Source organism: Mixophyes fleayi, chromosome 4 (genome assembly GCF_038048845.1).
Source record: "Mixophyes fleayi isolate aMixFle1 chromosome 4, aMixFle1.hap1, whole genome shotgun sequence".
Taxonomy (NCBI): domain Eukaryota; kingdom Metazoa; phylum Chordata; class Amphibia; order Anura; family Limnodynastidae; genus Mixophyes; species Mixophyes fleayi.
Window position 1 is genome coordinate 148,251,314 of NC_134405.1, and position 23,487 is coordinate 148,274,800.

Genomic DNA, 23,487 nt, shown 5'->3' on the forward strand with positions numbered 1-23,487 from the left:
CGTGTATTACTACCTCCATATTGCCAGTGCTGCTAGTCATAGACTTTCCTGAGCATCTCATCATCTGCTATTTCCTGTTCCGTGATCACCCTGCTACCAGAGTACCATATTACCACCTATACTGCTCTGGTAAGCCTATCACCTGGTGATCCCTGGGTAAAGACTCCTAGTGCCCGTGACAGTAAGATCAGGCCATGACAGACCCAGATACGGAACCTACTGCTAAAGAGATGCTGCAGCATCTGGTCAGCCGTGTGGAGCAACAGGATGCTCGCCAACAGCTGTTACTTCAATGTTACCAATCGTTAACCTCCCAAGGAACATCTGGACAGACTGTTACAGCTAGTATTGAAGCTCCTGTGCTTTCCTCCGTTTCCCCAGTGCCATCCCAGGTGTCTACAGCTCCTACGCTTCACCTGCCTACTCCGTCAAAATATGACGGGGACCCCAAAACTTGTAGAGGTTTCCTTAACCAATGTTCAGTCCATTTTGAACTCCAACCTCAAAATTTTTCTACCCATCGTTCCAGAGTGGCCTATCTTATCTCATTGTTTTCTGGACAAGCCCTGGCTTGGGCCTCCCCTCTGTGGGAAAGAAACGATCCAATTCTACAAGATAGTGCCAAATTCATTTCCACGTTCCGAAGTGTGTTCGATGAACCAGGTCGTGTGACCTCCGCTGCTTCCAGCATTCTTCGTTTGCGACAAGGCTCCCATACAGTAGGACAGTATGTCATTCAATTTAGGATCTTAGCCTCTGAACTTCAGTGGAACACTGAAGCATTAGTTGCCGCCTTCTGGCAGGGGCTCTCCGATAAAATTAAAGATGCACTGACTACCCAAGAGCTTCCTTCGTCACTTGAAGATCTGATCTCTCTTTGCCATCGTGTTGATATGAGATTTCGTGAAAGAGAGGCTGAGAAAACAACTTCTGCTAAAGCACCTCTTCGTTCTAACCCTCAATTTCGTCCAGTTTCACCCTCTGTGATTCCCATGGAGATAGGACGTTCCAAATTATCTTCAGAGGAGAGGAAACGAAGAGTAAAGAATAGACTCTGTATCTATTGTGCTGATTCCACTCATATGCTCAGCTCTTGCCCTAAGAGATCGGGAAATGCCAGGCCCTAACTAGTTCTGGAGAGGTGAAGTTAGGGTCCCTGGAGTCCTCTCCATCTGCCATGAAATCCAAAGTCTGCGCCTTTGATGTTACAATTTCCTGTGCTACCAAAACCTTTGAGTCACAGGCATTGATTGATTCCGGAGCAGCAGGAAATTTTATTTCCAAATCATTAGTAAATCATTGGTCCCTACCAGTGATTACCTTAAAAACACCCATTACTGTGACGGCTATAGATGGATCACGTCTCATCAACGGTCTCATCACTCAGAGTACGTCTCCAGTAACCCTTCAGATTGGTGCCCTGCATCATGAAGAAATATCGTTTTTAATCCTTTCTGTTACGACAAGTCCAATTGTCTTAGGCCTTCCATGGCTTCAGTGTCACTCTCCCCAGATTGACTGGCGCACCCCTCAAGTCACGTCTTGGGGGTCTGAATGTCACCATCGTTGCCTTTCCCAAGTCATTCCTCTCAAAGTACAGCAATCTTCCATCTCATCTACCTCACCGGGACTCCCTCCTCAATATGCTTCATTTACTGATGTTTTTGATAAAGCTCAGTCTGAACGTCTTCCTCCTCATCGTTCTTGGGATTGTCCGATCGACCTTCTACCTGGCAAGACTCCTCCCAGGGGTCGGGTCTATCCTCTCTCGTTACCTGAAACTCAAGCTACATCTGAGTATATACAGGAGAACCTCCAGCGTGGGTTTATTCGACCTTCCACCTCTCCCGCTGGAGCTGGGTTCTTCTTCGTTAAAAAGAAGGATGGATCTTTACGCCCTTGCATAGATTTTCGTGGACTCAATGCCATTACTATCAAGAATCGGTACCCCATTCCGCTGATAACTGAGCTATTCGATCGCATCAAGGGAGCCCGTATCTTTACTAAGTTGGATCTTCGGGGTGCCTACAATTTAATCAGAATCCGTTCCGGTGACGAATGGAAGACAGCGTTTAACACCAGAGACGGGCATTACGAATATCTGGTAATGCCTTTCGGGCTGTGTAATGCCCCCGCTGTTTTTCAAGGTTTCATTAATGAGATCTTCCGGGACTTATTATATGTATGTGTCGTCGTCTACCTGGACGACATATTGATCTTTTCACAGGACCTGCCTTCTCACCACCAACATGTGGCAGAAGTCCTTTCCAGGCTACGGAAAAATTCATTGTTCTGTAAATTAGAAAAATGTTCATTCGAATTACCCCAGATTCCATTCTTGGGGTATATAGTTTCCGGAGTTGGCCTGAAGATGGATCCCGACAAGGTGAATGCTGTACTACATTGGCCCCAGCCAACTACTCTTCGTGCTATCCAGCGTTTTTTAGGTTTTGCCAATTACTATAGACGCTTCATTCAAGACTTTTCTTCCATTGCATCTCCTATTGTGGCCCTGACTAGGAAGGGGGCTAATCCTAAGCAATGGTCACCTGAGGCTCTTCAAGCCTTTCAAACACTGAAAGAGTCCTTCTCTTCGGCTCCAATCCTTCGACAGCCTGATGTGACACTCCCCTTCTTCCTGGAAGTAGATGCCTCTAATGTGGGCTTAGGAGCTATTCTTTCCCAACGCTCGGAACAGCAAAAATTTCATCCTTGTGCCTTCTATTCTCGGGGTCTCCTGCCCGCAGAGAAGAATTATACTATCGGGGACAAGGAGTTACTGGCTATCAAAGCTGCATTAGAGGAATGGAGATACTTATTGGAAGGAGCTCGCCATCCGGTGACGATCTTCACAGATCATAAGAACTTGTCATATCTCCAGTCTGCCCAATGCTTGAACCCTCGTCAAGCAAGATGGTCTCTTTTCTTTTCCCGTTTTGAATTAATAATAACCTTCAAACCAGCTGCCAAGAACAAAAAAGCTGACGCTTTATCTAGAGCTTTTATGACGTCCTCTGATATAGAAGAGGTTTCCAACCATACCATTCTAGACCCCAAATGTATCTCACTGGCTGCTTCATCCACCAAAACGCTACCATTTGGGAAGACCCTCGTGCCTCCTACTCTAAGGAGGAAAATCCTTTCGTGGTTCCATGCCTCTCGTTTTTCTGGACACGCCGGTGAACACAAGACCTTTGAGATTCTCTCTCGAAGTTACTGGTGGCCTTCAATGAGGAGAGACGTCAAAGAGTTCATTGCTTCCTGTGAGCTATGTTCCCAGTTTAAATCCTCCCGCAGAACTCCAGCAGGGTTGCTGCGACCACTACCCATTCCGTCCAAACCGTGGACCCATATTAGTATGGATTTCGTTACTGACTTACCACCTAGTAAGAATCATAACACTATTTGGGTGGTGGTGGACAGATTTTCGAAGATGGCTCATTTCATTCCTCTGGCTGGTTTGCCTTCCTCGTCCATTCTGGCTGAACATTTCATTAAAGAGATCTTCCGTATCCATGGATGTCCGTCTGAGATTGTGTCGGATAGAGGAGTACAGTTCGTTTCCAGATTCTGGCGAGCCCTTTGTAAAACCTTGGGCATACGATTAGCACTCTCATCTTCTTACCATCCGCAATCTAACGGACAAACTGAACGTGTCAATCAAGATCTTGAGACTTTTATAAGGATGTTCTCATCAGCCAATCAAGACAACTGGGTAGAGTTGCTTCCTTGGGCTGAATTCGCCCATAACAACATGTATCACGAGTCATCATCCAAAACTCCATTTTTTGTGGTCTACGGTCACCATCCGTCTTTTCCGGAATTTCCTGCCCTCCCGCCCACCCAAGTTCCTGCGGTGGAGATTGCTTGTCAGACCTTTAAAAATATCTGGTCCCAGGTCAAAACCTGTTTAAAGAAGACATCTATCAAATATAAATCTTTCGCAGATAAGAAGAGGCGGGCTATTCCACCACTAAAAATTGGAGATCGTGTCTGGTTATCTACTAAAAACATTCGTTTGAAGGTTCCATCTATGAAATTCGCCCCTCGTTTTATTGGTCCATATAGGATCATTCAAGTAATCAATCCAGTATGTGTGAAACTTCTTCTTCCTAAGAATCTTCGGATTTCTAATGCCTTCCATGTGTCTTTACTCAAACCTCTTATTATCAACCGTTTCTCTAATCCTCCCTCAGCTCCGCAGCCAGTTCAAGTTCATCAGGAGGAGGATTTTGAGATTACTGAGGTACTAGACGCAAAAATTTCGCGAGGAGTCCTCCGTTTCCTCGTTCATTGGAAGGGCTTTGGTCCTGAGGAGCGCTCTTGGATCAAAGCTGAAGATCTTAATGCTCCTGCCCTTTTGAAGAAGTTCTACTCCAAAAATCCGGACAAGCCCGGTTCCAGGCGTTCTGTGCCCACCTTTAAAAGGGGGGGTACTGTCACTCACCGGACCGTGAGTGCCTCTTCCCGGACATTTAGGAACCGTGGCCGTCCTCTATCCTGAGGGTCTGCGCATGCGCAGCCCTTTCCTATACTTCTGTGTATGTCCCTTTAACTTAATTGGCAGATCAGGCAACCTCCCTATATTAAGCACCTGTGGTCAACACCACGTTGCCTGATCTTGGAGTCTCATTCCCCATGAGTCTCTGAAGGTGTTCCTGTGTTTCCTTGTTCATTCAGCCCAGCTGATTCCTGTGGTTTCCAAACCACTTCTACCTCTGTGGTTTCCAAACCACTTCTACTACTGTGGTTCCCATACCACTTCTACCATCTACTGTATCATCGTGACTGTGAGCTGATTCCTATCCGCTGCCTCCGTGCACTACAGTCTTCAAACCACTTCTCCTTCTGTGGTTCCCATACCACTTCTACCATCTACTATATCATCGTGACTGTGAGCTGATTCCTATCCGCTGCCTCCGGGCACTACAGTCTTCTAATCACTTCAACTCTACCATGTATCATTGGGACTGTTAGCTGATGCCTATCCGCTGCCTCCGTGCACTACAGGCTTCAACCTGCAACTCGTCTGTGTTTCATCATCGTGACTGCTAGCTGATTCCTATCCGCTGCCTCCGTGCACTACAGGCTTCAACCTGCAACTCGTCTGTGTTTCATCATCGTGACTGCTAGCTGATTCCTATCCGCTGCCTCCGTGCACTACAGTCTTCAACCTGCAACCCGTCTGTGTTTCATCGTGACTGTTTAGCTGATTCCTATCCGCTGCCTCTGTGCGCTTCAGTCTTCAGTCCTTGTCTACTCTACCGTGTTTCCTTGAGTCTGCTGCCACTATTGCTACCCGCTACTCTCCGTGATCATCTGTTCCAGTTCAACTCTGCTCCGGTGTCCCATCGTTACTGCACCTGCTGGTTGCTATTGGTTACCTCCGTGTTCCCGCAGAGACCCGCTGCTGTTACTTCTCAGCGCTACTCATCCATCTACTGCTGATCCGCTCTCCACGCCTTCCTGTGTTCCCTGCTGGTCTACCTACCTGTGCGCTGCACCTGCTAGACCCCTGCTTCACCCATCCAGGGACTTGTATCCTGCTGGCCTCCTGCCCTTCAGGTATCTCTGCACTCCTGTCTGACTGCCTTCTCCTGAACCACGGTATGCATACTTCCCATTGACTGTGCTGTGTGTTGCATACCTTGCTGGACTGTGTTGGTTCTCCTCTGGAGTGTACTATCCGCTGAGTCTATTGCCATCATTGACTGTGTTGGTTCTCCTCTGGAGTGTACTATCTGCTGACTCTACTGCCATCATTGACTGTGTTGTCTCGTGCCGGATTGCTTCAGGAGACTTTCTGTGTTGGCAGTGTTGTTCGGTCGTTTATACATTTATGTTGTGCATGTTGCTGTGGATCGAAGTCAAGGTGCCCGTGTATATATTGTGTTGCAGTCTCTCCCCGTGCACCTCCTCACGTATATATTCGGTGGTACAACTTGCTAGTGGCAGACCACTGACTCCTGTTTACAGTTTCACCTGTTCCAGTATCCTCTCACATAGCAGTGGTACAACTTGCTAACGCAGACCACTGACTCCCCGGATACCTCCACTTGGATTCCATTCCTTCACTCAGACAGCGGTACAACTTGCTATCCGCAGACCGCTGACTCTCATCACCTCCTCGTTTCTGTTGGACATTCCTCCTCACTATAGCAGTGGTACAACTTGCTACCGCAGACCACTGACTACCTTCACGTGTCCTTTGTCCATACAGTTCCTCGTGTATTACTACCTCCATATTGCCAGTGCTGCTAGTCATAGACTTTCCTGAGCATCTCATCATCTGCTATTTCCTGTTCCGTGATCACCCTGCTACCAGAGTACCATATTACCACCTATACTGCTCTGGTAAGCCTATCACCTGGTGATCCCTGGGTAAAGACTCCTAGTGCCCGTGACAGGGACTCCTCCCAGTAACATAATCACAGTATGCAATGCCGAGACCTGCAATAATGCCCAGAATACACAGCCAATACAAGCATATAAATGCAGCGCCACAAGAGAGACCCTCATTAGGTCAAAACAAGAATAATTTTACCTTCTCTGCATTTTCCTTCTGCGCGCATGCGCCCGGCTGTAGGACAACTCGCCGGGTGCTGCGGCAGGGGAGGCAGAGCGTCCCGGTTGTTGCCCAGGCAACCGGGACGTGGGGGGCGGAAGTAACGTCCCAGTCGTCATGGGGACGTCCGAGGACACAGGAAGTGAGTCCCGGCGGCCCTTCGGTGAGCCGCGACTCATAACAGTAACCCCCCCCCTTGAGGAGGGGTCAAGGTACCCCGACCTCCAGGTTTCCCAGGATACTTTTTAAAAAAGTCCTTAATGAGTTGGTCAGCATGGAGATGTTTCTGCGGCACCCAAGACCGTTCCTCTGGGCCGTAGCCCTTCCAGTGGACCAAAAAGTGGATTTGGCTTTGCACCTTTTTGAAGTCTAGAATTCTTTCAACGATGAACTCTTGGTCCCTTTGACTCAGACAGGACGAGGTCTGTGCAATTGATGTGGCCTGAACCTATGCGACCCTGTGACCGCTTTCAACAAGGAACAATGGAAAGTATTAGGGATCTTGAGTAAAGGAGGAAGTTTTAACTTAAAAGCCACAGGGTTAATTTGTCTAATAATGGAAAGGGTCCAATGAACCTGGGACCTAACTTCCTACAGGGTTGCTTGAGTTTAATGTTGCGGATAGACAACCATCCCTTGTCCCCGACTTTGAAAGGACATGGTCCGCGGTGTCGATCAGCATAATGTTTAGACTTGAAGGAAGCCTGTTTGAGGGCAATGTGAACTTTTCTCCATATCCGGAACAGATGAGAAATCGAAGAACGGGATTTAGATTGATTTGGAACTTCTAGCGAGTTAGACCGGGGTTGAAATCCAAGGTTACAGAAAAATGGGGACACCAGAGTAGAAGAATGACACGAGTTGTTGTAGGCAAACTCTGCCCATGGAAGCAGAGCAGCCAAGTCATTATGGCATTTGGTTACATATAAACAGAGAAATTGCTCAAGGATTGGTTGACCCTTTCTGTTTGTGCATTGGACTGTGGATGATACCCTGATGATAGACAAACTTTGATTCCCAATTGAGTACAGAAAGCTCTCCAGAATGTGGCGACAAATTGGGAACTATGGTCCGAGACAATGTTAACGGGGAGTCCATGGAGCTTGAAAACGTGCTGAAAAAATAGAGACGCCAATGTTTTAGCACATGGCAATCCTGCAAGAGGGATGAAGTGGGCCATTTTGCTAAATCTGTCTACTATCACCCAGATGGTGTTAAAGCTGGATGAGCGGGGTAGTTCCACAATGAAGTCCATAGATATGTGTGTCCAGGGTCTCACTGGAACAGACAGAGGCATAAGAGGATCTGCAGGAAGTTTGCGAGAAGACTTATGCCTGGCACAGGATTCACAGGATAAAACAAATTCTCTGGTATCCACAGACAAGGAGGGCCACCAGACGGAACAAGACAGAAGTTCCACCGTCTTGGATACTCCAGGGTGACCCGAAGTTTTATTATCATGGCATTCCGCAAGGACCATCCTCCTCAGATAATCAGGTACGAATAGTTTACCCCTGGGGGTAGCCGGCGGTGCCAAACGTTGGAGGCCACAGAGGGTCGCGCCGAGATCCTGAGTCAGACCAAGGACTATTTTGGACGCCGGAATAATAAAGGTAGGTTCTGCGAGGGGAGGATGAGAGGCGATAAAGCTGCGAGACAAGGCATCCACCTTAGTATTCTTGGATCCTGGCCGGAAGATAATAGTGAAGTTGAAGCGAGAGAAGAAGAGGACCCACTTGGCTTGTCTGGAATTCACAATTTTAGCAGATTGTATATATTGTAAATTCTTATGGTCAGTATATACCGTGATTACATGGTTAGCTCCCTCTAGCCAGTGACGCCACTCTTCAAACGCCCACTTGATCGCCAGCAACTCCCGGTTACCCACATTGTAATGGGTTTCTGCGGAGGAAAATTTCCTGGAGAAAAATGCACAGGTGTGCAGACAGTGATCATTGAGATCCTTCTGAGAAAGGATGGCACCGGCCCCGACGTCAGAGGCGTCTACTTCGATAATAAAAGGTAGATCCAGGTTGGGATGTCGGTGGACGGGTGCGGAGATGAAGGCATCTTTGAGGGCCTTAAAAGACGTCAAAGCAGCGGAAGACCAGTTAACAGTATTGGCCCCTTTTCGGGTAAGGGCAATAATAGGAGCCACTAACACTGAAAATGACCGGATGAATCGCCTATAATAATTAGCGAATCCTAAAAACCTTTTGAATTGCTTTTAGATTGCTTGGCCGGATCCAATCGAGAACTGCCTGGACCTTACTGGGGTCCATAGAGAAGCCACAAGGAGAGATGACCTATCCGAGGAACGTGACCTGGGTGACTTCAAACTCGCATTTCTCAAGTTTTGCAAAGAGGTAGTGCTGGCGTAGTTTGAGGAGCCCTTTTTGACATGAATACGGTGATGCTCCAGTGACTTGGAATAGATCAATATGTCGTCAAGGCATACCACCACGAACTTTCCCAGAAATTCTCGTAAAACATCATTAATGAAATCTTGGAACACAGCGGGGGCATTACATAGGCCAAAGGGCATGACCCGATATTCATAATGGCCCGAATGAGTGTTGAAGGCCGTCTTCCACTCATTCCCCTCCTTGATCCGGACCAAATTATATGCCCCTCTCAGATCAATCTTGGAGAAGACCGTGGCTTGTTTGAGCTGATCAAAGAGCACGGAGATGAGAGGCAAAGGATAGGTATTCTTCACGGTCATCCCATTCAGACCCCGATAGTCTATGCACGGACGGAGACTCCCATCTTTTTTTGCCACAAAGAAGAAACCCGCTCCTACGGGTGATTTAGACGTTCAAATGAATCCCTTACGTAGGTTTTCCTCCACATAGTCGTCCATAGCCTTAGTCTCAGGAATGGACAGGGCATATAATCTTCCCTTAGGAAGCTTGGCACCTCGAACCAGATCAATGGAGCAATCATAGCTACGATGCGGGGGCAGAGAGTCTGCTTCCTTCTTAGAGAACACGTCGTGGAACTCCTGGTGAGGTAAAGGAAGAGATTCAGGACAAGGCTGAACAACCCGAAGAAGTAGGACAAGACAGGTTGATGAACAGGCCTTACCCCATTGTGGGATTTCCCCAGTGTTCCAATCGATGTGAGGATTGTGGAGTTGGAGCCAAGGATGCCCCAAGTTCAATGGTACGGAGGAACAGGGAATCGGGAAGAACGAGAAAGCTTCAGAATGGAGAGCTCCCACAGTAAGGTACAAAGGAGGAGTTTGACATGAGATCCTTCCATCAGTCAATGGTCTACCGTCTAGTCCGCAGACCGTGATTTCCGAGTCCAAATTTAGTGAAGGAATACCAAGTGCTTTGGCAAAGTTTACATCCAGAAAATTTCCAGCTGCACCATTGTCTAGGAAAGCAGAGATGGAAACAGATCTATCTCCATACATGATCCGAGCAGGGATGAGGACGGAATTCTTGGAAGAGACCATTTGGAGACCTGGGAGTATCTCTTCCTTTACTCCTAGGTCTAATATTTTCCCGCCTTGTTAGAGCAGTTACGCAAGAGATGGCCCTTATTGCCACAGTATAGACATAGCCCCTGCGACCACTTCCTGGACCTTTTCTCAGGGGACAGGCGATAAGCGCCTAACTGCATGGGCTCCGGCAAGTCCTGAGGGACCAGGTAGACGGCTGGAGAGGACCAGGATGGCGAGGCGGCCTCCTTCTCGGACCTCCTTTCTTTGATCCTGCGGTCAATCTTAATAACTAATTGCATTAAAGCCTCCAGGGAAGGTGACGAAGGGTACTGGACCAAGGAGTCCTTTATCTGCTCTGAGAGCCCTAGCCAGAACTGACTCCGTAGTGCGGGGTCATTCCACTGGCTATCGACCGACCAACGTCTGAACTTGGCGCAATACTCTTCTGCTGTACGCCACCCTTGTCTTAGTGCTCTTAGGTGTGATTCGGCAGAGGCCACCCGATCTGGGTCATCATATAGGAGACCAAGGGCGTTGCAAAAAGGCATCTACAAACTGCAGAGCAGGATTAACAGGGGTCAGATTGAATGCCCAGGATTGGGGATCGCCCTGAAGTAAGGAGATGATTATACCAACCCTTTTTTGCTCCGAACCGGAGGAACGGGCCTGAGGCTGAAATACAGCTTCAAGCTCGCTTTAAAATTCCGGAACAGGGTTCTGTCCCCGGAGAAGCGGTCCGGAACATTTAACTTAGGCTCAGGAGCAGGTGCCAGAGTTGCTTGTGAGGCCTTGCTGGCTTCTTCTTGAGCAGAAAGTCTGAGTGAAAGGTCCTGAACCACCTGTGAAACAGCCTGGATCTGTCCTGCTAGGACTTGAGCCGGGCTGGGATCCATCAGAGGAAAATAGGATCGTATTTTGGGCCAGTTATAATGTTAGGAACCCCTCCAGTCAGCACGTCAAAACCCGGAGTCTGCTCCGAAGTCTGGTGTTCACTGGAGCTCCTAGTGGTGGGGACAGACTTGGCCACAGACAGAGGGTCGAGAGATGAGCGCTGACTGGGGAGAACCCAGCTATGGAGGGTAAAAGCAACAGCAGAGTGAAATCCAGGCAGGGGTCGAGGGCCAGCAGCAGACAAAGAAATTCCAAGCACAATCCGAGGTCAGAGGTCACAGGCAATACAACAGGGTCCAGAAACAAGCCAGGGGTCATACACGGGAGATCAGGTCTAAGCAAAAACAATCAAGGAGCAGAAATAGGAACAGGGAGCCTAGCTACACTGGGAGCTATAACTGGCAGTGAGGCTCAGTCCTCACTGCCTTAAGTAGCGAGAAGAACCAATAGGAGCCGTGAGCAGCGGGACTCCTCCCAGTAACATAATCACAGTATGCAATGCCGAGACCAGCAATAATGCCCAGAATACACAGCCAATACAAGCATATAAATGCAGCGCCACAAGAGAGACCCTCATTAGGTCAAAACAAGATTAATTTTACCTTTTCTGCATTTTCCTTCTGCACGCATGTGCCCGGCTGTAGGACAGCTGGCCGGGTGCTGCGGCAGGCGAGGCAGAGCGTCCCGGTTGTTGCCCAGGCAACCGGCACGTGGGGGGCGGAAGTGATGACGTCCGAGGACACAGGAAGTGAGTCGTGGCGGCCCGTCGGGGAGCCGCGACTCATAACAGATGGTTGTTTTTAAAGATTCTCTCCCACTCTTCTGTTAGAGTAGTTTTTAAGCGAGCTCCCATTTCAGATGCAGTAGGGATTAACTCAGTTTCTTAGCTCTCAGTATGAAGTGATACCAAGATTTCATGCCTCCATTATGATTTGGGGAGAAAAGGCAAGACAGAGCAACGGATGACACAGAAATAAGATGGGTCCGACCTATTCAGTAGCTGTGGGTATAATGTCGTAACTGGAAGTATATTGTCGAAGTCGTATAATTGGATGAACGAAAGTATATTGGTTTAATAGCGTTTTGCCGTGCGATTGCGATCCGTACGCCACGTAACAGAAGAACCTGTTAAACTTGAAGAACTGTAGTAGAGTATTCTGTATAGCTGATACATGTTCTATTGTACCTTGTACCTTTCCAAATAATGTATTATGTGTTTTATTGCACCCTTGAAGGGCATACAAAAGGTTATCTCCAAGCTCCAGAAGTGTACAGTTTATAGTAAAAGAAGAAGTCGTTTAGAGGATTAAGATTCTCTCTTATGATAACTTGTTTAGATCTACAAACAGCGTGGTCATACACCAAGGGGGACTTGTATTACATAACAATGAAACGTGGTACTGAGATCCTGCATATAACATCTTTAAGGTGATAGTTTATTATACTATCAAAGGGTGGACTGTCGAAGTCGTATAATTGGATGAACGAAAGTATATTGGTTTAATATCGTTTTGCCATGCGATTGCGATCCGTATGCCACGTAATGTAATTTATGAGCAGATAGTATTTGGTTTATTAGTAGTATATATATATATATATATGATTATACGTACACTTCAGTGATATTCAAGGTTCAGGTTATAGGAAAGGTATCATGCCTAGTGTCATATTAAAGCCCTATTCATCAGCAGCTGTCCGGCGCAGTCGGCGAAGGGATCGCACATTGCATACTTTAGTTATTGATATTAGGGAATAAACCTTTGTATGATGTTGGCTATGAAATGCTAATTGACTTAGTTGTAACTGGAGCATTGGCGGGAAGAAAGGAGCAGATCCCCTGGAGAGATTACCCCCCACCTTTGGATTCCTTAGATTGAATCAGCCTATGACCTGTTTACCCTCGACCCACCCAACGTCTGGACCTATAGAAACAATCTACGTCATCTCTATTGTTCTCTGTAACACTGACTGTGTATATATGATCATAGCTGTGCACCCAGCTCTCAGACTTCACTGATCACAGTATTCTAAGGTGAATCACTGTCCAGGGGTGCCCGTGGTTAGCGCAGCGTAGCGCAAGCGGTATGTATTTATCTTTTGGTATTGGTTGTACTGTACTGTATCATAATATAATAATGTATTGAATTGTTGACTATTTACATCCGCTAAAATAAATCACTTTGTGCGTTAGAAACACAATATAATCGCCTATGCAATGCTTATTTGAAAACTATAGAATTACTTTAATAATATATAAAAGTCATGGAAGGGGATTTGAAACCTTTCTTGAAGTTGAAAAAATGTAAATGAGTGTCGAATCTGAACATAGGTGTTTAGCAGTAGGCACTCCAGAGATATGCCAATTATACAAATTTAGATTTTTGTGCAGATTTTTGCCAGGCTAACTATAGGTAGATTAAGGGAAGGCAGCACAATTGTAATCTGCATTGTCTACAAGTGTATCCCTTGCTTGTAGTGTAGCAAAACTGGCTTTAGAGGCATTTCTGCAGAACAGTCTATCTTTAGGGTCCATATTAAGTCTTTTGTGGGGAAAGGGCAGTTCATATTGTTTTCTAGACTAACCCACAACTTTTACAAATTGGTTGCATGTAAATCTTTCAGTTCGTCCAGTAAGCAGGTTAACTGGTAATATTCCAGCTTGGGAAAACCAATCCTACCTTCTGACATGGGATGAGATATACATCTCTTGCCAACATCGCTTTTTATTTTTCTAAATAAAAGCTGATATCACAGAATAGAACTTATTGAGCAATTTATTCGGAAGTAGCTATGGGACTTTCCTAAAGAGATATAATGCTTTAAATAACAACATGATTTTTATGCCTGCTATTCAGCCCAGCCACAAAACCTTATAGTTTTTACAATCTTTGGTAAGATTGGTTAATTTAGATATTAAGGGCAGGTAATAGTGGGGATTTGGATACACAAGTAGATTAAAGATTTCTCTTGCCAAGCATATTCAAATTTGTCCTTGAGTTTACTCTGAAGCCCTGTGGGTAATGGTAATGCCTCTGTTTTAGTTGTGTGGAGTCAATAGAAGGAGGCTGCAGAATATTCTTCTAGGTTAGGTTAGGACAGTAATGAGGTCTCTGAGCTGGACACAAATAGCAAAATATCATCTGCTAACAGACAAAGCTTATGTGGTAAGTCATGAGGTTTAACACCCTTGATATCGTTAGACATTCTGATTTTTTTTCCGCTAATGGCTCTGAAAATTTGGGCAGAAGACTGAGCGTATAAGGTCACAATTGACTTCAGAAATCTATATTGAAACACCAATTTTTTTTCAAGATTCAGTCAAACATCCCCAATGTAGCTTAACAAATGGTTTCTCTGCATCCAGAGAAAGCAAGATTAATGATTAAGCACGCTTAGTATTGTCTGGGGCCTGCCTACCGAATTGGTCTGTATTCAGTAAACTAGGAATAATGAGCCCCTAAACTATTTGTAATTTGTTTAGTGTATATTCTGTTATATGTGTTTCACGGTGCAATTGGGCGATAATTCTGACAGAATTTGCGCAGAGTCTTTGCAAGGTTTTGGAATAGCTATAATTGTGTCTCCTAACATCTCTTTTGGAAACTGGACCTTGTCATATCCCTCATTGTAAAGTTTAGTGAGAATCAGGATTAATTCCTGTTGAAATGTTATGTAAAAATGACTTATATTGCCATCTGGGCCAGGAGCTTTTTCTTTAGTTAGAGATTAATTGCATTTTACCTCTCTGTATGTATTACCCTGTATTGTTTTATTACTGTTTGCTCTCAATTGTAAAGCGCTACTGAATCTGCTGGCGCTAATAAATAAATGATGATGATTTTTTATTTCAATTTTGATCCATTCCATGTTGAGAGAGATTTTTACTTCAAGTCCCACCTGGGGCAAATTCAATATGTCTGTTTATCTAGCTACCTACTATGCATTTAGCGTATCATATGCAAATATATGAAATTTCTGTGCTTTGCAGATTTGCAGGTATCTTAAGATACCTGCGACTCTGCATTCTACAGGAATTGCAAAGTTTTCATGGATATAATTTATTCCATATAAATTATTCCAGGCAGCTCAGGTATGTTAAAAGAAAAGGAAAAAGAATGTTTTAAAGGGGCACTCATTAACTATAGATAGATAGATAAACTGCATGTAAAACATAAATTTTATTGGTATATTTAAAATAATCCAAATGTGTAATCCTCCTCAATACGAAAAGCTAGCGAAATATTAAAATCAAAAGACATATACAACATAAAACACTCCTCTGAATTCATGTACTCTGAGATGTAGGTTGTACCCACATAAGGATCTGTAGTAATAGTTTACCTAGTGCGAATATAACTTTTTTTTATTTTTTGGCTCAGGTATGTTGTTTTAATCTGATGCATTTAGTGATGGTAAGGCGGATTAATATTTGCACAGGAGGGTGAGTAGAGTGTTAGGACTTGCTGTTGGCTGATATCCTGTGGCAGTAGATGAGGGAACAGGACAAACATGAACGGCCCAGGCACCGAATGTTTAATAAGGGAAGAATATATGTAGAGATATGTGTTTTAAGGCTTTCATTATAATTATACCCTCACTTATTGTATTTATCATGCTTTGTCTAACATACATCTAAAATCTTGTGTTACAGATATAAGCTTTTATCATTTTACATATGATTAAATCTCTCCTGTCACACTTAACAGTTTATGCATTATTATTCTTATTCCAGACAGTAAATGCTTGGGCAGTGGTGGTAGTGATTCTGCTCCTATCAACTGAAGTGGGTGATTTCCAGAGGCTCATTAGATGTCTGCAAAATTCTAGGTCAAGCCTAAGACTGGGGGAAATCATGGAATCCTTATACTGCCTGGCAACAATTCTGTTTGCAATGAGAGAGCAGAATATTCTCATTAGTAACAGGTATATAATGAATTAGTAAATTGTATATTTAAAAAATATGTAAGCATGTGAAAAGAAGTATTTTCAAAACACATCTGTAAATTTTACCAAAGATCTAATGTGCATGTTTAATGTTTTTGTGTGTAATTTTTGTTTTGAATATTACTCCCTTTTGGGATACCATCAATGACCAGAATCTTAATTTTGGAGAAATGGAGGGTAGTGGCCATATTAGGAAGACAACTATTGGGGAGCAAGCGTAATTTGGGAGGTTGTGGTCCAACTGAAATCTGAAAGACATTCACACATTTTTGGGAGCGTGTGTTACACTCCCACAAAATGCACAAGTGTCACACAATGTGTGATGTGGTGTAGGTAAGTTTCACACATTGGGGACATCCTAGAGTAAGGTTAGGCTCTGATGGATCCCCAATGTGCAAACTGCTATCGCTGTGGCATTCAGCACATAGTATTCACTTTGAATGTGTACTGGGGATCAAAGGGGCAGCAACTGAATCTGTCGGATGTTGAATCTTCAGGGAATCTTAGTGCTGTTATATGAATTTCCTGTCATGCATGAATCTGTGTAAGAAAAATTCAGACATAAAAAATACTTAGCAGTAAATCCTTCTTCATTCAACTAACAGAGCAGTGACTTTTTGACAAACATGGCACTGTGTTTTAAGACCAAACAATTACACTTCAGCCTCTTCTGTCCATGAAACCCATACTTGTCTTGACTTTTTTTTTTTTTTTTTAAACCATGTTGACAGGGGCCAGTAGAAATATATTTTGGGTTCTTTGTATTTCTCAGAGATTATACGGTCTGATCTTTGGGTGAATTTGCAGTGAAGCCCAGTCCTGGGCATATTGGCAACTGCATTCAATGTTCTTCATTTGTAATTCTCACTGCATAAGTGGTGACGCCCCGCTGGAGGGGCACAGCAAGCCCTTGGAGAGGGCATGAAATGTTCACAGTGGGGTCACTAAGACATAACACACATAACACAAGTGCTAATCAACCTCCAACCCACTCCCTCTCCATTCTCCCTTGTAATGCTGTGTGCAGCTTCCTTCTGATGTCACTCTGTATTGCAAAGCAATGCAATAGGGCACATACTTCCTTGCTTTGTCTCTGCATTCGGGACAAAGCTCTATTTGTGCGGTACTGAGTCACAAAATCCCCCTCACTCTGTGTTAAATTCCACCCCTCCCTCCCCCTGTAATTCATTTTCTCACTCTGTAGTCCACCTTCCCCCCCAAACCTGCAATTATTTTGCACCCTCCCTGGTAATTTAATTCCTACTTCTCTGTAGTTCATAACTCCTCTTGCAATTCCTTTCTCACATGGAGTAATTTATATACTACTAATCTCAGCATGACGAGACAGTTGTTGACTCCCCCTCTGAGTAGAAGGATCTATGAAGTGCACCAGATCTGAGGGTATGTAGGTTGTAGAATGTCCAAACATTTTTGTGACTCCCTGTCTAAAGCAGAGAGTAGGCAAAGCCTGTCACTACTATTCAACTAGTCACAGGGAGCATGGCACTCACGCACTGCACTCATGTGACACCCTATCTCCACTTCACTTTAGACAGTTACCACCTATGCTCAGAACCTCTGTGTCACTTATATACTTCTACTCAGTGCCTGACTCACGCATAATCACTAGCAGTTGACTTTGGTTCCCCACTTTACTCTGGTGATGATAAAGGCCTGCAAGAAATAAGTGTTAGTCATTATTCTGCTACGTTCTGGCACAAATGAAACCCATTCTAGACTGATGAGCAGTAACAAATGCAGTCACTACAGATGTCTTTTCTCCCTGAAATAGTGTTAACACAAACATGAATGCTCTAGTCTGAACCATCAAAGCTTCTGCTTTTATGTAGAGGTGGTAGGACTTCTTCATAATGCAATAAAGCAGATCACTTGACTAGCACCTGGCTCAAATTACATTCTTTATTTATATAAAAACAAACAGGATGTACTTACCTTTTCACAGATGGCTTATTCATATTATTTTTGTACTAAATAGTAACAAAGTAAAATCTCATATGATTTATTTGTGGAACCAGCTTGAGATGACGTGCACATTTTGACATGGTGCGTTATCCTGCTGGAAGTGGCTTTTATATGATAGGTAGACTGTGGCCATAAAGAGATGCTCATGATCAGCAATAATGCTCAGGTTCACCGTTGTATATAAACAATGCTTAATTGATATTAAGGGGTCTAAAGTGTGCCAAGAAAACTTACTCCACACTATTACACCACCAGCTTGCACCATTAATACAAGGCAGGATGAATCCATGGATTCCTGTTGCTTATGCTAACTTTTGACCCTACCATCTGCATGTCGCAGCAAAAATTGAGATCCGTACGAACAGGCAGCGTTTTTTCAATCTTCCAGTTGTGGTGAGCCTTGAGCCTGTGTCCTGTTCTTAGCTGACATATGAGGAACCCAGTGAAGTCTTCTGCTGCTTTAGCACATCCACTTCAAGGGTCAACGTGCTGTGTGTTTAGAGATGCTCTTCTGCATATCACTGTTGTAAAACATGGTTATTTTAGTTACTGACAGTTTCCTGTCAGCTTGAACTAGTCTGGCCTTACTCCTCTGACCTTTCTAATTAATAAGGTGTTTTCGCCCATGCAACTGATGTGTTTTGTTTTGCACATCAAAACAACCTGCAAACTTTTACAGACTGCTGTGTGTTAAAATCCCAGGGGATAAGTAGTTGCTGCGATACTCAGACCACCCCTTTTGGCACCAAAATCATTCCATGGTCACTTAGATCACAATTCCTGCTCATTCTTCAAACTTGCCTTTAAAGCGATTGCTGCTTTAAATTCACCATGCAAAGTCACTGGATATTGGCGATTTGCAAAAATTGCTATTTCATACATTTACCCCCAGGAGTATGAACAGAACTGTTATTAGGATAGTGATTGATGTGGACCAGAGGAGAGGGTTCTGCAGCCAGCTGTTATGCATGCAAGGGGTGGACAGGAGTGACTGCATGCAATGATTTGTGAGAGTGGCAGTGCAGTGTGTGTTATGTTTGTGTGGATGTGATTTTTGGGGGAGTGACATGTTAATTTTATTGTTAAGTGTTCAGGACTCTCCTATCTCCTTGTCTTCAGTTTTGCTTTAATAGATATACACAAGTCATGTTTTTTTTACTTGTTGTAACATTTCTCTGTAATGTAAGTAAGCATTCTCTTGGACATCTAGAACTGTTTATTGAATATTATGTTAACATTTCAAGCTTCATGAGAACTAGTAGGAAAATATTAAATAGATGTACATTTTTCTTGATTATGTGTCTATAATTCCCACTGTATTTTCTCTTTCTTCAGGATTCACTACAATATTTTTTATAGCTTACGTCTCCTGGAGAACAGCAGCTCGCTTCAGAAAACTTCTGCTTCTAGAAAAGACAGGTGTGTGTGTGTGTATGTGTGTGTGTGTGTGTGTGTGTGTACCTATTTTATTCCTTGACCCTACTATCTTCTACTTCTGTCCGATTTATTGGGATATACAGGGTCCCAGCTCTCTGCTGAGAGTTGTTCTTAACTGCACCAGCAATATGATAAAAAGAATGTAAGATGGCACACACAGCAGCAGACCCAAGGCCAGGATAATACACTCTATTCTGAAAGGATAATATGTAACTAATCCTTGCCATATTCCCTTATATGTGTGCCCAGAGATTACTATACCAGCTTGTGCGCCACACACTGTACCAGCCACATACAAGTGACATTATATACATAATATATAATTTATGACATTATATACCAGCCTGTGGCCTCAAAGATACCAAACTTAGGGTGCTACACTTACAAGCTTGTGCCCCACACACAATATTCACATAATATACATATAATAAACTAGTCCTATGCCATAGAGGTACCAGCCTGTGCCCATATTATAGTAGACCTACGTACCAACACAGGACTACTATAATGTACAGCTGTACGCTGACACAATGTGCGCTAAAAGATTATTGTGTACCCAACACCACTGCAGCAGCCAGTGACTATTTAGAACTGGTTGCTGGTATAAATATCTCCTACGCACAGCATTCTGGAATGCTGTAATATTACAATAGCAGGAGCCACACTTTTGCACATAAACTGTTGTTATCACGTGACTAGTGCTTGATGCAAATATTGAAATATGGCTCTAACCCCTGTAATAGCACAGTATTGCAGAACACTTTACATGGGAGATAATGGCAGCAACTAGTTCAAAATTTCGTAAACCACATACTACAGATGTGTGTTAAAGAGTAATCATTCCAGATAGAGGACATAGTACATAAGGGAGTACCACTGGATTTGTCTATTCCTGGGCTACAGTTATATACTTAAAACACACCAATAAAACTCACAGAATTACATATTACACTACCCCGTCAAATACACACACACTGTCTACAAAAATACCTCTACACAACTCGCATATAATAGTCTCCCACTCACAAAAGCACTTTACATATTAGACTTTACACTAATATTGCCACGCAGGTTTACACACTGACCTATTATACTGATAACTGTACCACCAGACAGCACCTCTTCTTTATTCAATGAAACATTATCGTGGTTTGTCATTGCCCAATATTTTAAGACATCACTATGTTATTCATGGTGGTCAGTTTTGTTGCCTTACTCCATATGTACACCTTGGACAGCGGTATGCCATGGGCAATGAGGAGGCCATTTTTAATATGAAGTAAATAAAAGCTATGTAAATTTTAAAGTGTTGTGGAAACTATACCAGACTTTACACAAGGTTCAAGGTTACTTCCTGGAGAAATGCTGGACTGTTGGAAAGTGTTGATAAAGCAGCTGCAATGTCTTCGATATATATATATATATAGATGTTAATTCTTCTTTATAAATTCTAGAAACAAGCCCGTCTTCAATCTCACAAACGAGCAGCAGCAAATAATTAACCATGACATTAAACATGGACAAGTTGTAAAAATCATGGCTTTCGCAGGTAAGAAATTGATAAAAATGTATTATATCAATTTGGGATTTAAAGTTTCAAATTACTACAGTGAGTTGATATCATTGCAATTATATGAATGAAAACATTAAAATAATAATGAAGTCAAACCCCTTTTCTCTATCCTCCTTTGGGACACATCATGGACGTTGGGGGGTATAGAATAGGGACAGGACAAACTAGCACTTTAAAAAAAACTCTAGCTCCTCCCTCTCTATACCCCACTTCCTGTTAGCTCAGTTTAGTTTAAGTGCCCTACGAAAACAGCCGCATCGGTGGCCGTGTAATTGCAGCGCACAGCATGGACGGCTGTGCGCTGCCTGGAGAGGGGGATTGGAGGTACCTCTGCTGCCACACCCCCTGCACTCCCAACTTTATTTATATCCTCCTAGGAGCAGGGCACAGTCCCCGCACACTGTGCCTGTACTCCATAGTAGCAGCTGCATGAAAGCAGCCACTGCCACATTGCATGCAGGAGGGATGGCAGCAGGTAAGTGTACCCTCATCCAGCAAATTTTACAGCAGACATTTAAAATAGAATTGTTTGCGGACTGTGTCAGGCAGGGGTCACTGTGAGATGCGTGAGCCACTGCTAGGCATTGAGTTAGTGGAGGGGGCTGTCCTGCTGGATGCCTGTCAATCCAGTGCTGGGCCTTGTGGAGCCCAGGGACGCAGGACTGATATCTTCCTCTGCAGCGTCTGCGCATCAGATTCTCTGGGAGGCCGATGTTGAGTCTAAAAAGGCTCTTGGAAGAGATTCCGTTTTCTGGAGGGGTTTTGTTTGGCCCTCAGCTCTTCACCATTATCATTTAAGCAACTGGTGGGAAAAAGTATTTTTTTCCCTGTAAATGCTCCAAGCCGAATGTTTCGTTCCTTTTGCGCTTTTGGCAGATATACGGGGGCAGTACTCTGCGGATCAGTCCTTCAAAGATCACTTTTCTGCCCCCCAGGGGTGGTCTGCAGCATGGATGTCAGGCCTGTACTTCTCAGCAGACAAACAGTCATTGTGATGGGCATTCTGCCCCTCTACGGTCGTCCGTCTCTTCTCCTGTTCAGGGATCAGTGGTTCCAGTCTACCATGGATGCCTGGGTGTGGGGGTGTTATGGACCTGGGGGACGTGATCGATCTTTTTGGTCTTTCTCCCAAGCGGTTCATTACCACGGGACTTCCCGCTTGTCCACAAAAGCGACTAGCTCTGTGAGAGGCCATCCGCTCCCTGGTCCAAGTTGACCTCAACCAAATGGATAACCTTTTTGTGACTGTTATCCGATACCCTACATCAATCGGTGTACTTACCTCCGAACAAGATTCTGGCCTTGCAGAAGATGGTAAGAGTTCTGTTGGCTGTCTGTCTCATTGTGTGCGTTGGTCACTCCTTTGGTGGCTACAGACACAAATTCTCTGCAGGAGTCGTCCATTCTGGATCTGGGATTGGATCTTGCTTACAATGGATACCAGCCTTCGGAGTTAGGGTGCCATCTGTCTTCACGCTCGGTTTCAGAGTTTTTGGACTCTAAAGGAACCCAGACTTCCCAATAATGTATTGGATCTGCGGGCAGTGTTCTGTGCTCTGATCAGGGCGAAACATTTGCTACAGGGAAGGGCGGTGAAGATTAAGTCGGACAATCCCACAGAGGTGGCATACCTCAATCACCAGGGCGACACAAGGAGTCCATTGGTCATGCAGAGACCCATCAGATCATTCAGTGGGCTGAGGCCCATGTTTAGGTGGTCATTCTATCTTTAGTGATACCGAATTGGCCTCGGAGGCCCTGGTACATGGACATGCTCTCCATGGCAAAGGGTCAGTCGTGGTGTCTGCCGCTATGCACAGACCTCTTAACTCAAGGACCCTTTTGTCATATCGGATTATGGCCCATCTGGCTTTAATGACATCTCTGTTGAAGACAAGATCAAGCTGAGGGGTTGTCTGAACAAATTGTACAAACCATGTTTCGGTTTCGGAAATCCGGGTTCAGCCAAAATATATCATCGAATCTGGAGAACATAAACTATATGGACAAAAGTATTTGACTGCAGTTGTTAATTATTTAATTGAGGTGTTTCAATCAGACCCGTTGCCAGAGGTGTATAAAATCAAGCACCTAGCCATGCAGTCTCCATTTGCAGACATTTGTGATACAAAATAGGTCGTTCTTAAGAACTCATTGACTTTAAGAGTGGTACTGTGATAAGATGCCACCTTTGCAATAAGATGGTTCGTGAAATTTCATCTCTGCTGGCTATTTCATGGCCAACTGTAAGTGATATTATTAGAAAGTGGAAGCGTTTAGGAACAACAACTACTCAGCCATGAAGCGGAAGACCACGTAAAATCACATAGTGGGGCCAATGACTGGTAAAGCGCATGGTGCGTAAAAGTCGCCAATACTCTGCTAATTCCATAGTTGAAGAGTTCTGAACTTCCACTGGTATTAATGTAAGCACAAAAACTGTGCAGCGGGGGCTCAGTGGAATGGGTTTCCATGACCTAACAGCTGCATGCAAGCCTCACATCACCAAGACCAATGCCAAGCATTGGATGGAATGGTGAAAGGCATACCAACATTGGACTGTGGAGCAGTGAACACTTGTTCTGTGGAGTGATGAATCATGCTTCTCTGTTTGACAGTCAGGTGCGTGGGTCTGGGTTTGGC

At 44.3% G+C, this 23,487-nt stretch overlaps 1 protein-coding gene across 1 annotated transcript in view; it reads left to right on the forward strand.

The window, feature by feature from the left end:
* FBH1 (F-box DNA helicase 1) overlaps positions 1–23,487 on the forward strand; it is a 95,014-nt gene that overhangs the window by 12,457 nt on the left and 59,070 nt on the right. The window contains exons 6-8 of the mRNA XM_075208577.1: positions 15,640–15,830; positions 19,170–19,253; positions 20,726–20,820. Of these exons, the coding sequence (XP_075064678.1) occupies positions 15,640–15,830; positions 19,170–19,253; positions 20,726–20,820 (370 nt within the window). The remainder of the gene's footprint in view (positions 1–15,639; positions 15,831–19,169; positions 19,254–20,725; positions 20,821–23,487) is intronic.